This window comes from Semicossyphus pulcher, unplaced genomic scaffold (genome assembly GCF_022749685.1).
Source record: "Semicossyphus pulcher isolate SPU_LCO1_2020_fin unplaced genomic scaffold, fSemPul1.0.p SCAF_13, whole genome shotgun sequence".
Lineage (NCBI taxonomy): Eukaryota > Metazoa > Chordata > Actinopteri > Labriformes > Labridae > Semicossyphus > Semicossyphus pulcher.
The window spans coordinates 14,567,759-14,581,749 of NW_027211637.1; the positions used below are offsets into that span (position 1 = coordinate 14,567,759).

A 13,991-nucleotide genomic window follows, 5' to 3' on the forward strand; every position below is an offset into this window, starting at 1 on the left:
CAGAAAGAGCATCATCATGAAAGGACGACATGAGTGATGTTCTTTGTGTCAATACAATTGTGAGAGTTTATTGATTGATCTCCATTTCTAATTACTTAACTCAAAAACAGCCCAAATACGTTTTAGTTGTACACTTCTTCATATTCCCAGATTTTAACTTGTGATAACGTTTTTATCTGGCCTCTTTGTAACAACTTGACAATATAAAATTGCTGATTATATCCACTATAGGACTATCAATAGAATAAGAGAAAACAGAAAAACTTTTGAGTCATTTTTCCAGTTTTATTTCAAATATAAATAAACACCTCAAACAAAAATACAAAAAAGGAAGCCACACAGGTGTCACATCTATTTGCCTTAATAATGTAGCATAATAAAATAACAAATGTACAAAATTTACAAAATATACATCCTATACTATAACAAACCCTGATGGAATGCTTTTATAGTTTAATAAGAAGCAACAAATATATAAACTGGACATGTTAGAAAATACTTTAAATATTTTAAAAAAAGTTTTTGCACTACATATTAAACCTTTGTGCAATTATATAATACATTAAAAAATAACAAACGCACAGTATTTACACTCCGCTGTCTTCTCTCTTGTCTGCTACATATCAATTTTACATTAGCATTAGCCTGTTCCTCTTTATACCTGCGCTCATCATTCCTCTGCTTGACCACCCAACATGTAACAGCGCAGTTCCTGGGATTTGTTGGTTCATACTGTACGCAGCAGGAACAACACAGGCTGTGCTAGTGGGCTTTTATGATCCCTCTGATAGAGATCAGTTGTTTGCACACGTCCAGACGAGTGCCGGACTTTTGTTTTGCTTTATGACCATCTCTGCTGGGTTGCCATGGCACCAAGGCCCATGGCCCCAAAGTCTAATCCTGTCCAGTGTGTCGAAATTCCAGACGTTGGCTGAATCATTCCAGTATCGTGGTCATACTCCCAAATGTTGTCATAGTCCATTTCCTGGTCATCTGGCTCTGTGGGTTCGAGATACGAGTGGTGATCTATAGAAGCGAGAGAAGATTCCCAGGCTTTAGTCTCGTACAATGAAAGACAAACCTCGCCCTGACTGAATCAACTTTGACACAGTCGCAAATTACATGTGGTATAATTAGCCAAATCTTACTGTAAAACCGGTAGTGTAACATGCCACAACAACAACACCTTCAGTTTTATGTTCTCTTTGTTTTTGTACAGAAACATGCAGCAGAGATCATTTGGCTTTAGCACGTCTTATCTTTCTACACAAAGTAAAATGCAGTTTCCAGTTAAATTCTAGTTCTTTTTTCATTCGCGATAAAAGAGCCTGTAAATTAGTGTGTGACCATGTCCAGTTGTGCCCTGTCAGTCACAGTGCAGGAGTAAAACAGTGTTCTCTTACACTGGGCTTCCCCCACATGGGACATCTGCACAAATGGCATTTAAAGCTGCACTGGCTCCGTTTCATTGGCTCATTTGGACATTTCCTGCACTGTCAATTCTGTAGCTTTTAGCCTTCTGTCTACCTGCTGACAGACCCGAGAGTTCAATCCGTCCAGTGCATGCAGAGTTTAATTTAAGGTGTAATGGAGTGTGAGCTATGTTGTGCGACCTTGGCGGTGTTTATGAAGGCAGCAGACAGTGTTGACATTCATAACTCTCACTTGTGAGGAAGTATAATGCTGCAAGCTAACAGCTGCGATTTAATAACATACCCATTGTTTCGACATTGGATTTTATTAAGCCCTGCCTTTTTTTTTATTTGACATGTATCCAAATGGAAGTTTTTATAGTTACTTATATAAAAGTATATAAACAAACAGGAATGTTTCATCAGGGTTAGGACTGTGTGCCTTCAGTTCTTACCTGGTGAGTAGCCATAGGGTATCTGAGAGTTGTTCCTCACAGAGCTCGACGGGACGACAATCTATCAACAGATGTCAAAACAAAAGAAAGTTACTTCCTGTGATCAGATATAACAAACACAGTTATGTAACCTAAAATATCTGTTTCATGTGTAGCACCTGTTCAAATATCACCTGCAGAACAAGTATATATACAGGCTCTGCTACCATACAGCGCACCGTTGATGCACTTTGTACCGCAGCATTCCTGAAACCAGAGTGTCCTGGGAGACAAGTATCTCTGTGCTTCTCACCTGCTCTTGCACTTGGCCAGGCACAGGCAGCAGCTTTAGCCTCGACACGGCTTCGGCTCTCTGCTCCGCTTGTCTTTGAGGATGCTCCGTCTCCAGACCCAGAGCCTGTCCCTGGGAGTTGATCAGGACCAGGCTTCTCCTGCTGCGCTTGCCCATGGGAGGGGTGCTGAGCTGGAAGGGGGAGGACATGAGCTGGGGGCCGAGGTGGTGGTGCTGAATGGGCTCTTGCCAGCTCTGCTGCTAAAGAATGGAGAGAGACATGTCAGTGTTGGGCAAAACAGGTTTAGATGATCAAAGTGAAGATTTATGTTGTAGTCTTTGGTTAAAGCTTAAAAACTACAAATCATACTTATTGGTGAAAATAATTTAAACTTTTCTTCACCAACAAATGTAAATTCTAAGTCACATTGACACAGCGTAACATGTGTCTATGTGTTTATGTGTCTGTGCACTGCCTGAGTTAAGACGGCCTGCACACGTGTAAGTTGAACCTTTGGGTTCAGTATCGCTAACTCGCTTACCACTGGCCTGGCGTCATCCAGGGAGTAGATTTCTGGGCTGCAGGGCTCGTCATACAGGGGCGACAGGGGCTGTCGGGGGGCACACATGTCGGAGTGGCGCTGGGGGGTGTTCAGGGAGTAGTTCAGGGATGTCTGCGGGGTGCTCCAGCTGTTAGACTGATTGAAACACATCACAGAGTTACTTTAATCCTCATGTAATGCGAGGGTATAATGAAGATGATAATTTCCTTCCTTCTGTCTGTCTCCGTCTCTTTATCTGTGTTTCTCTAATACTCTTCGGCTTTACAGAAGGCAATCACATAAGCCACACTCTAGGATCAGGTTATAAAGAACAGGTTTTGGACTAATGCCAGTCATGATCTGCAGCCGTGCATGTGTGAGAGAATAATCTGCTGTCTCACAAAATTGCTGTCAGCTGTCAGGCTGTGTATCGAACTGTACTCCAGTAACGTAGGTATACAGTCTAAGAATAGGAAATGTTTGCTGATCGGAGGCTTATGTTTTGTTTATGAACTATAATTAACCTTTAATTTCTAGCACCATCAAGAAGATTGATCTTTCAACCTGACTTCTGCTCAAATGCAGCCATTAACCCATTAGTGAACACCATGTATATCATGGCCCCACTCAGCTGACTGCTTGGTAAGACTATTTTAGTGACAGCACACATGACATGTAAAATAAGTCAACAGTCTGCAGGGGTACATTAGGTTATCAAGTTAGACGCCGGGCTGAATTACCTTGACAAGCGGTGTTTTCTCCAGCCGCTGCGGGCTGGCACGATGCAGGGCAGAGTAGGGTGTGCTGTAGATCTGAGACCCCACTGAGCTCTCAGCGGGCTGGAGGTAGGAGCTGCGCTGGGGGGAGGAGTAGCGTAGTGACAAAGGTCGCGGGTCACGCTCAGGCCTGGTGTGAGAAGAAACGCTGTTGGTCCTGCTGCCCAGGCGGGCAGTCTCGGTCGAGGAGGGACGGCTGGAGCTGTACTGTAGGGACAGCAAACACACACAGGACAAAGTCAGCCAAGAGATGTGAGAGTCTTACGAGAATAAAAACATAGCTGTTTCCCCTCACGCAAGTTTTCTGCATCATTTTAGTTTTTTCTCACACACTATAATAACTTGAATATGAGAGAAAATGATCTCTATCAGTTTAATTGGTAGGATGGGGGTTCAGGTCAGAAGCTGAACAACAACATGACGTCTGGGCACTGAGCCCTCTCTACTTTAAGCTAATTGGATGGGCTGCTGGCCTGCATTGCACCTCTCCTGGGGGAGTTTGGTGAAAACAAGTCCTGATAAAGCAGAGTGCTTCAGACCTTCTTAAAGATACTGACGTTATCTAGCAGACTTTTCACTCCAGAATCAGAATGTATCATGTGAGCTTGTTATTTTCTTGCATCCAGAAGTGATTTTTAAGTTTTTTGTTTTGGGTAGAAAATACAGACTTTGTTATGATCTTTTACTCTAAGGCCTGAGGATGATAAACCCGAGCCTCAGTTACAGAAGCATTGTGTCCCAAGACCTTGCTTAATAATTAACTATCTGAGAGAAAGGTGTCACTTCAGCAAACACTGGTTTTAGTGTTGGTGTGTTAGCTTCAGTTTCTAAGCGCAAGAATACTTGAACTTGAGATGTAGCACGCGGCTGACTTACACAGAGGGGTTCAGTGTATCCTGGGGAGAGAGGGTTGTCTTCATGAATGGGTAGCTGAATGTTGTGGGACCCACGTCCACTCGTTGACTGGCTGAACTTAAAGGAATCCGCTCTGCCTTGGCTGTTTCCACTCCACCTGTCAAACTGTGGAGCCTAGAGATAAAAGGACAATAAAATATGTTATAAATCAAAATATGCAACTCAAAGCGAAAGATCAGAGCTTTTGGACTTTTTTCTATTAGACTGTTGACTTAGTAATTGTAGTAGATATAACAGTAATCATTTCATAGTCATGCTCATATTAATTTCCAAAAGAAGCACGGCTGTGTTCTCGGCTTTCATTATCTCTCTTCCTCAAACTTAAATTCATGCCGCCCACAGGTTCACAGGCAGGTGGAGATAGCTTGCCTGATAGTTACAGATCACCGGCAGCTGTGAATAGTGTAATTGTTTTTGGCCCTTGAAAGGAGGAAGGGCGGGGCCTCACCTCTCTGTGCGTCGGGGTGTAGATGATGTCATACACGGGGGGCGGGGGGCTGAGAACGGGCACGTCAGCAGCTTTGAAATGCTGGATCCAGTCGCAGAACTCGGCCCTATCCAGACACGACACCACTATGGGGTTGATCAGCTTCCCTGGGAAGAGAGGGGGGGGGGGGGGGACAAAGCCTGTCATTCGGTCCGGTCGCTCACTGGAATGTGCTATAGTCAGATTGTCATTCAGCGGGGATAAAATCAGCTCATTCATGGAGGGTTACGCTCTGTGACGTTAGCGGATTCATGTAAAAGGCCACATAGCGTAAAAACATGCATTTATGTAGGCTCATTTAAATCCCTTTAACATGTCTTTAAAATGCCAGCGAGATAAAGAGACAGCAGTAGAGCAGTGAGTCAGTGTGTTTACCTTCAATCATAAAGGTGTTGGGCTTGACATCTTGGCAGGGCGTGGTCACAGTAATCATGTTGAGGGGAAGTTTTCCCTGTAATCATAATGCCTTATTATCAGAACGGTCTGACGCAAACAGTGGAAACACTGCATACACAAAGCTCAGGATATGATTAAGATTATGAGTAAAAGGTCGGCGAGGTCAATGTTACCTTATAGAAGAGCCCATCGTTCTCCTCTGATAGGATGATCAGCGTCGATGGGTACATCACCAGTAGTCTGTCACTCTGCTCCTGTGGACACAAGAGTATATCTGCTAGTGAGCTTTGTGTTTGTAGTTGTGTTTCATTGCACTAAAAAGGTAAGAGGACAAGCTTCTATAACTGCAGGAATACTGACTTTGTGAAGACATGACTATGAATAAGAGCAAGCACAGTGGCAGCCGTGAGACCTCTTGCAAACATTAAAAAACACCAGTATTATTCTTTAATACTCGGTTGAGACGCACAGTTTAAATCCCAGTAGGCTCTTCAGTCAAACCAGTTAGCGGGGCTTTAAAGGTGCGGCAGACAGAGAGTTTATGTTTCCTCTCTCTCTCAGAGGGTGTGTCTGGACAGACAGCTGACATTCCAGCTGTGAGGTGAGTCGAGTCACTGCGTGAGCCGGGCAAATGCCTCTCACACACCCAGGCCTTAAATCTCACACACTTCAATCGGGCTGCCGCTATTTCCCACAGAGAATTAAATACTGCTATTCATGCAAGCCGTGTCATGACTACTGTTTTTACTGGCTGCTGTGTGGAGGCTGCATCAGCGTTATTTATTTGTGCTCAGGTCTGATTTTGTTTGCAAGGAGTCGTATAATTGTCATCAGCTTGTGCAGGTGTCAGACTCTGTGACACACCTTAACAGGAAAATAAAGATAATAGAGTTATATATTCACGCGTGCTACCATTTGCCAAAACATGGACTCCACTCTTTTACCTCACTCCTTACATTGTGTTGAGGTAATGCGTGTGTTGCGCAATGTTAAAACTATGTGAGTCACCTGGATTAGGAGCTGATGATAGCCTGCTCTTGTTTACGCTGAGAAAAATTCCCACAGTTAGAAATCATGTATGTATCATAGGTTACAGTCTGCTTCACTGTATATTTCCATATATAGACAAGAGGAGAGATAATGTGTTTGACTTCCAGGTGACAGGTCACAGTGATTCACGGCGGAAGAGAAGCAGTGATGTAATGAGATGTCATACCTGGCAGGGCAGGTGCTGCAGTCGAACTTTGGTAACATATGTGATGGTGCCCAGGCTGTCGCGCTGAGAGCCCTCCCATTCGTAGATGGGCTCTCTGTTGACGGAGTTCCTCAGCTCCTCTCTGCCTTCAGGAGCCTTGTTCTGGTTTAACAACAGGAGATACACAGGGGGATCGTCAGCAAAGTAAATATGAACAGAAGTCTTTCCTCAGGCAAATGTTAACATGTTGGTTTGGGATTTTTCTTCTCAGAAGATCCGTCAGTCGTTTCTTGTAGTAAACGCTCTTAAGCTAAATCATCAAATTAGTTGTTTTCTTCTGTTAACGTCTTCTCCCAGTTCGTCCTCATCTAGGTTCATGCTAGGTTTCATTTGACATTTCCCCACCTGTGGGTGTGGAGTCAGCACTTTAGCCCTCTGCAGATGTTAGGGGTACTTTGATGTAGGTATGATGCAGTGAAGGCCACTCCCTAGTATCCAGGCCTCAGGGAGAGCCAGCAGTGACCTACATGACTCACCAAATCTACACACACACCCTCTTTTATCAGAAGTGCTTGAACCATTTTCCCGGCTACTTCACCAGGTGGATTAAAGATGACCACACTCAAGTGCTTGTTTGAATTTGAAAAAAAAGGAATGTTAACCTTTGTTGCAGCACAAAAGCCAGTTTTGTGCAACCTGGTTTAAATATAACATCGGCTACTTGTGTTTTAAAACTTACTTTGACTCTAGTGTAGTTTTCAGGTGCTATTGCAGTGCCTCCATTGGCCTCAATGTTTTCTTTGAGCAGGCCAAACCATAGATCCATTTCTTCCTGGTTGGCACAGTAGACGATGATGGGGTTAAGGCTGACACCTGCAGGGTGCAAAGGTCACAAGGTCAAAAAGGGAGAGTGTCAACCAGGCTTCCCTTTCTGAGCCCCTTTTCAGAAAGCTTGCTGCCGTGGTGGTCAATCAGTAATGCTGCACACAGTCTGCTTAAGTGGCTGTTTCAGCACGCAAGTTTTGCAATAAGTACAATAAACACAAACACATGTTCAAAGCGGTAAACCACATGTAAGACCTCATGCCGAAGATCCCCCTTGACCGGCTTCTTTTGGCATCTAAGTCATAGCAGACTCACCCTCCCACACACTGCTCACCCAGGAGGAATGAGCAGAACCTGGGATGAAAAGAGCCAGAATCTCCCTGTTTCTATCAGCCCCTCACATACCAGAGATAACCAGCAGAGATGGCCTATTTCATTCCTGCCCCGTGGATTTGTGCTGTTATTACACCTCTGTAGTCATCTGTTGACTTTCTCTTCATCCCAGCTCTTAATTCTAGTCCTTGACCATTACACTCCCATGAAATTTCTAAGGCTCAAGCAAGACGATCGGAAAAGTCGTTAGACTGGAAGCACATAATGAGACTTTCTGTTGTTCCTACTTTCAGTTTACAGGGCTTTTAGCTATTGTTAAAAGTGATTAACTATCATTATCTAACTTTCACAGCTGCATTAATTCAAACCATATGAAGGCTTCCCGGAATTTTGACGCATCGTCTCGTGCTGTGTTTGCTTCGTCACTCTCTAACTCTTTAAACACCACTTTATGCTGAAGCTGATTCATGTTTTCTGCTCTTGAGAGGAAGACGCAGCTCATTGAAAGGAAATCTCTATCCGATCTCTCACTCTCAGAATTTGGTCATACTTCCTCGACATGTTTCCTGTCAGTGATGCCTAACAAAGGAAATAATTGTTCCGGCTGAACAACGAAGACAACCAATATAAAATACAAAACCACAAAATAGCAGTCTGGATCTGGGAAATTACAAAGTCAGAAGGAGATCGCGTTGCCAAAGAAAGTCAACATTATGACAGCGGGGATGTTTCATATCTTAGTAAGATAACAATGATAAAGAAATACAAAAACAGAAACCCTGCACTCTTCTCAACTGAGGTGGTTTTTCACACGTTGGATTATTTTTCACTCTGTTTGGATTAATCTTCAACTTCAATGGTTTTATTGTTTCCCCAGCAGGGACCAAATCCCAGCCACTACAGCAGCTTATTTATACTTAATGAAAAGAAATCAACCTTCTCAGAGTTCAAAAGCTAAGCAGCATTTCTACCAGACATTAACCTGAGCAGTTTTCGGAATGTGCCATAGATTATACGCAGTGACAAGGCTAAGAGCGGTAGCTGAGCTTTTCAGCGCGACAGCTGGGCGGACTGAAGTGCACCTGTTGTCTAACAAGCAGGGCCTTTAAGGCCGGTTTGGCCCCCTCACTAAGGGTGAAGGGGGCCCGGCTCTAGTTAGTCTTGGGGTTGAGTGGAGGTGAAGAGGGTCGCGGCACCTTTGAATCACTGGAATGTGACAACATAGGAAATGCTGCTGCTCGAAAATAGCGTGTGTTCTTGCTTGTTTTTTTATAGTCAGAAGCATTTTTACTTTGATCCGTAAACATGGCAGACCACCAGCTGCAGTAAAAAACAGTGACAGATTATATTCTTGTTAATCCTCTTTCCTTCTTTCTGTGTGTTTGAGTTTGCTAGATAAGCTGGTTCCAGTCTCAGTGATTGATAAACTAAATTCAACATAACCAATAAAACTCAAAACAGATGATTACAACATTCCTGGGCTCTGTGCCAACGCCCACTTGTGTCCTCTCTATCGGGTCAAACTTACCGTTTATTTGAAAGGCGAATTCCTCGGGTTGGCTGTGGTTGCAGTTCTGTTGCAGGTTGCAGATGGTGATTTCTTTCAGCGGCAGAGTTCCCTGCACACAAGACAAGTGAATGAGAAGGAAATTAATCACCATGGCTGAGGTCAGAATGATGTTTTCATGTCTGCCGTGTATTTGTCGTCATATATATCCTGACTAACACTGTGTTCAGGTGCTCAGCTGTCTCTTTTTGACATGAGAGGGGAGCTCTCGACAGACACCGTAAAATGATGATTAATGGCTGCTCATGCTTTATGAGACAAATGAAGCAGCCCGATCATCCTTTTTGTTTATCAACACACTTTTGGTTGACAGGTAACGCATGTCAAAAGGTATGATTACATAACATGAAGTTCTGCCTCCAAGGGTTATTAAAAAGACAAATATCAATCAGAGATATTTGCTAATATTAATGAACCCTGGGTTTGAAGGAAGGATTGTGATAATGTTGGCAGTTGAAATGAAACTCACCTGGTACGTCAATCCGGTTGTGTTGTTGGAGACGAAATGAAGGTGTGTCTGGAAGAGATCCAGGTAGCAATCATGTACATCCTGCAGAATAGACAAAGTGATACAGCGTTTATAAAATAAGTCCTGTCTTTGAGAGTAAATATCTACATCTCTTGTGCTACAAAAATTCACATCCACACTTTTAATTAGAAAAATAACCCCTAAAATAAGTGTCAATGAAAGTGGACCTTGCATGCACACATACACACGTCTGGAGGACAGTGTTGTACTCTGATGTTTGTCTCTAACAACATTCATATAAAACATTCCAATGAGCCTTGCCACAACAATCTTAATATGAATTATTCTTCAAATCCCTGCCACAGGTTATACATCGGATTATTAATTTGATACTAGAACATCAGGTTCTTGTATCATCTGCCGAATCATGCAGAAGATGTCATGACTTAGAGGGAGACAAGTACCCACAAAATACAATTAAAAGTCCCTTTTTTTGGCAGCGATCTTCTCTGTCTTTAATGATTTATATCTGGCTCTCACTTGTGTAATTTCTGGTACTTGTCGATGTACACTGTGTTCTTTTCCTGTCATGATGCCATTCCTTAAATCAAACTCTTCTTCTTTCTTTTTGACAGAGCTGTTGTGTCATAGCTCTGACAAATTGCACTGAGGAGCCGCTGGGTCCTCTATCAGTTCCTGGGATCACAGTAACTCTCTCTACCCTGAGGTTTTCTCTCTGAGATGTTTCACAACCACAGCAGCAGCGAGCATGTCCAAACACAGGCTGCGGTCCGCTTTGTGGAAAACTGATGGATTATTCACAGGCAGCCACCACGTCAATGCCAGCAGCAAGTTTCAGTGTGTTTGGTGGCCGCAGAGCAACATCTTGTTACTCTCTACAGTGTTTGTTTTGACACACACAGGGTTCACATAGATGACTGGCATGATGTGTCACTGTAGGCTTGGTCATTGTTTAAGACTTCATGAACCACAGAGGCATTGTGCAGCACAAGCTTTGTTTTCTTTTATAGTTGCTTTCCTGCTGTTTCAACATAGTCATAAAAAAAGTGACGTTGTTCCGCTCACCTGGCAGTGGAGGAAGCGGAAACGAACTTTGGAGCTATGAATCATGCGTCCATAGTTCTTCACATTGATGCTGCTCTTCTTCCAGCCGCTGGCCGGATCATAGGGAAACGGAGGATCCCATTTTAGGTTCTCTATCGTCTGCAGATCTTTATGGGACATTTCCTGCAAGAGGCCATAATGTTAGTGAAGTTTGACTCCAATCCTTTGTATCACATTCAAGCTGAGTAGTTTTGTTTAGTATGCAGATGATTTAATGTTATTGCAATCTCCAACAAGCTGATGGAGTTTCTTACCTTCCGAGGTGTGACAGTGCACAGGATATTGATGATACTGTTGGACTTCTCCTGTCCCTCTTGGGGATTCTTCTTGCGAAACAGGCGACTGCTGCAGAGAGGAAGACCACGTGTTACTATGATGTTTACCATCATTTCTATGTTTGCTGTTCAGTTAACTTCCCACCTGCAGTGTCAACAAGTAACCTCTCCTGTTTATGGGAGTTCACTGTCATCTACTGTTGATGGAAACTTGACCTAAAACATACAACGTTTGCTCGACTGCTTTGCATTAATTCCCATTTTTCTATATTAATCAAGTAACACACTGAATCCTGAGTTCAATTTTCAGAGCATATTAATGACTTTGAATCATGATTTGTGTCTCTTGTCATTAATTAGCTGTTTCCTTTGTCCTTGTTCCATCAATGCGAGCCATTTAAATAAGGGAACAATCAAGTCTTGTGTTTCTTATAGCGAGGATATGCATAGGAAAATCTGCATTCAATGTGCCTCTTTGTTTTGCATGACCCTCATCTGTTACCATTAGTGTCACATCTTGATGAGGAAGCTCCCTCACTGCACTGATAAGGCTCTGGGACTGCTTTTACAATCTCAGCTTGCAGTTTATCTGCTTATCTGCGCACATGTGTGCCAGTGTCCTCGGTGTAACAACGCAGGCTTTTGTTTGAGTGGTGGGAATCAAGGTCTAGCATCAATCATTGATAAGTGTTAAGTGAGTAATGTTATTTCTCTACATTTTTAAACAGTATATTGTAGACTGAGAAAAGTTGGTTAAGCATGCACACTGATGCAATTTGCAGCTGCAACATGTAACAGGAATGATAATAGACAGGTAGTGGATTTACACACTTCACATTCTCCAAGTCACTGCTATGGCATTCGGTCCTCTTATGGGAATACCTGAGCCTGGCCTTATTCATACAACACAAAGAGTGAGCAGTGAACACAAGAAACAAGAACACTGAACGTATTGTCCGACAAGGAAGGTGTATCTATGTTCAAGCTCGAGCCGTTGGCTTTTTGAAACGTTTTTGCGAGGGTTGCCCTGCATCTGTTTTTGTTTGAAAACCGAGAGCTACATGGCATGTTTGATACAACCAGACTCTGAATCATAAGAACACCAGGGCAGAGGCTAATTAACATCAGATGTGTTGGTCCAGCAGAGTGGGCTGGACCAAGTGTGGCATGCCCAGGCGTATGAAGCTGGAGGATTAAAGCAAACCAGATAGAAAAACAAGTCTAAGCCTTTAGTGTCAGTCAGCTTCAATATTCATGTTCAAAGCCTTCAGCTCAGACATCTACATGCTATTAACTTACACATCAGGTATCATAAACCAGACATATTCAGTAATTACCTATAATTGCCCACATGTAATTTGTGATAATAAATGGTGTCAGGTCCTGATTTTGGAGGGAAACCAGACTTAGTGACAGCTGGCAGATCATCTTCACAGAGATGCAAAGAGGAGGCAAATGGTAACTGGATCATTGACACCGTTGGCCAGTCGGGCACCACTCAGGCACGACTCTGGGACTCTCCTGTATTAACATATGATCCTGAAGCAGCCCCACAAAATTCACAACCTCTGTTTAACCTCAAACCCTGAGAAATACCAAGAATTCCTTCTAGCTGAAACGCAGAGGCTAAAATAACAAACGGCAGTCAAGGGCATGACATGTGCTCCATGTAGAGGAAACACTCTGACACAAGTACAGTAAAAGTACCTGGAAGAGTCGGATTGTTCTTACCTGTTTCTGCGGATAAAACTCTTGCTGGAGAATCTGAAGTTGTGCTGGGGGACACATGACATGCTGCTCCCCATGTTGCTGTAATCTGCGGGTCTTAACGTTGCTCTGAAGAAAAACTAAACTCCTTCTGTGATGATGAGTGTTATCCAAGAGTGCAGTGCGCTCCCTGCTGCAGTCAGACTTGTACTGAGGGAGCAGTGGGCAGGGTAAGGGCTGTATAGTCAGGCCGGTGAGAATGTGTCTGCGTAAAAGGGGCGGAGCTCGGGCTGTGTCACAGGCTCTGTGTGTATGTGTGTGTGTGGTGAAAAACCAGTGGGACTCACACCTTCTGTGAGTTGCCCCTGTCTGTTAAATCAATCCCAACAACAAAGACGGGGGTTCGGGGAGAAGTGTGCCATTTCACACCTTCCAGCAGCCAAATGGAGCTCATTGTTGGGTCATTGCTGCAATGAGTGGTCACTAAACACACTGGATGGTGTGTGTCAATCAAAGGGGAGAGATGCGAGCTTTCAGTGGCATGCCCAGACATGAAAATGCAGACACTAAAGTAGCTTATTTATTATTAGCCCACATGCTTTAAGCAAATCTATGCCATTCTGACACTTAGGTATCTGAGAAGTGTTACAATTGGCTTTCTTGTTGTTTTTGATGTACTAATTTAAAAGGAAAAAACCTATAGTTGTTAAAAATAGACGAAACATAACTTCAGTAATTAAAATGAGAAGGTAAATGTTTCAGGGATATTATTTTAACTCGCGTAATATTTTTCTTTAACCTTTCGTCACTTTAAGTCCACTCATCTGTCAGTAGGTCAGGAGAGGAGGATTGTTCAAACAGGACGTTTGTGTATTCAAAGGCTCTAATTTTCATAAGGTAAGAGGTGTATGCAAACAGGCCTTGTTTGCATGTCAGGAGTATGTTCATAAAAAAATGATCAGGCAGCTTAGAAGTGAGAAAATGCCAGAAACTACTTTTGTATGTAAAATCAGCATATCGTGCTGTATATTTACATTTTCCTCTAAGGGATGTACATCATAATGGTTTCATAAATAAAGTTTCATTTCCCTTTTGAACCGTTTAGGATTTACTGAATATTTTCGGTTTCAAGATGTTACTTTTATGACTCACTGCAGAAAACATGTAATTTTCCAGGGTCACTTTCCTTACATAGACGATGATGTGGTTTGATCAATCAGACTGAGGAGTCAAACACTCAT

At 43.0% G+C, this 13,991-nt stretch overlaps 1 protein-coding gene across 2 annotated transcripts; it reads right to left on the reverse strand.

Moving 5' to 3' along the window:
- Positions 1 to 278: 278 nt before the first annotated feature.
- plekhn1 (pleckstrin homology domain containing, family N member 1) lies at positions 279 to 12,935 on the reverse strand. Of its 2 annotated transcripts, none has more exons than XM_069660964.1 (16): positions 12,775 to 12,935; positions 11,023 to 11,113; positions 10,730 to 10,891; positions 9,644 to 9,724; positions 9,136 to 9,226; positions 7,189 to 7,322; positions 6,471 to 6,611; positions 5,428 to 5,508; positions 5,234 to 5,309; positions 4,820 to 4,965; positions 4,333 to 4,485; positions 3,421 to 3,663; positions 2,681 to 2,836; positions 2,160 to 2,396; positions 1,868 to 1,928; positions 279 to 1,026 (listed from the first exon to the last, which is right to left on the reverse strand). In XM_069660964.1, the coding sequence occupies exons 1-16, from the start codon at positions 12,846 to 12,848 to the stop codon at positions 842 to 844; spliced, it is 2,112 nt and encodes a 703-aa protein (XP_069517065.1). In that variant the 5' UTR covers positions 12,849 to 12,935; the 3' UTR covers positions 279 to 841. The 2 variants fall into 2 exon arrangements, with proteins under 2 accessions (XP_069517065.1, XP_069517064.1); XM_069660963.1 differs by having other exon boundaries at positions 2,160 to 2,399.
- Between the last annotated feature and the right edge of the window lie 1,056 nt (positions 12,936 to 13,991).

Bases quoted from the DNA above. Each gene is read 5' to 3' on its own strand.
- plekhn1 (XM_069660963.1), bottom strand. From the start codon at position 12,848: ATGGGGAGCAGCATGTCATGTGTCCCCCAGCACAACTTCAGATTCTCC. The intron at 4,966-5,233 runs GTAAACACACTG...CTCTCTTCCCAG, and splicing joins CAACACCTTTATGATTGAAG to GGAAGCTGATCAACCCCATA. The intron at 1,027-1,867 runs GTAAGAACTGAA...TCGCTTCTATAG, and splicing joins ACCCTATGGCTACTCACCAG to ATCACCACTCGTATCTCGAA.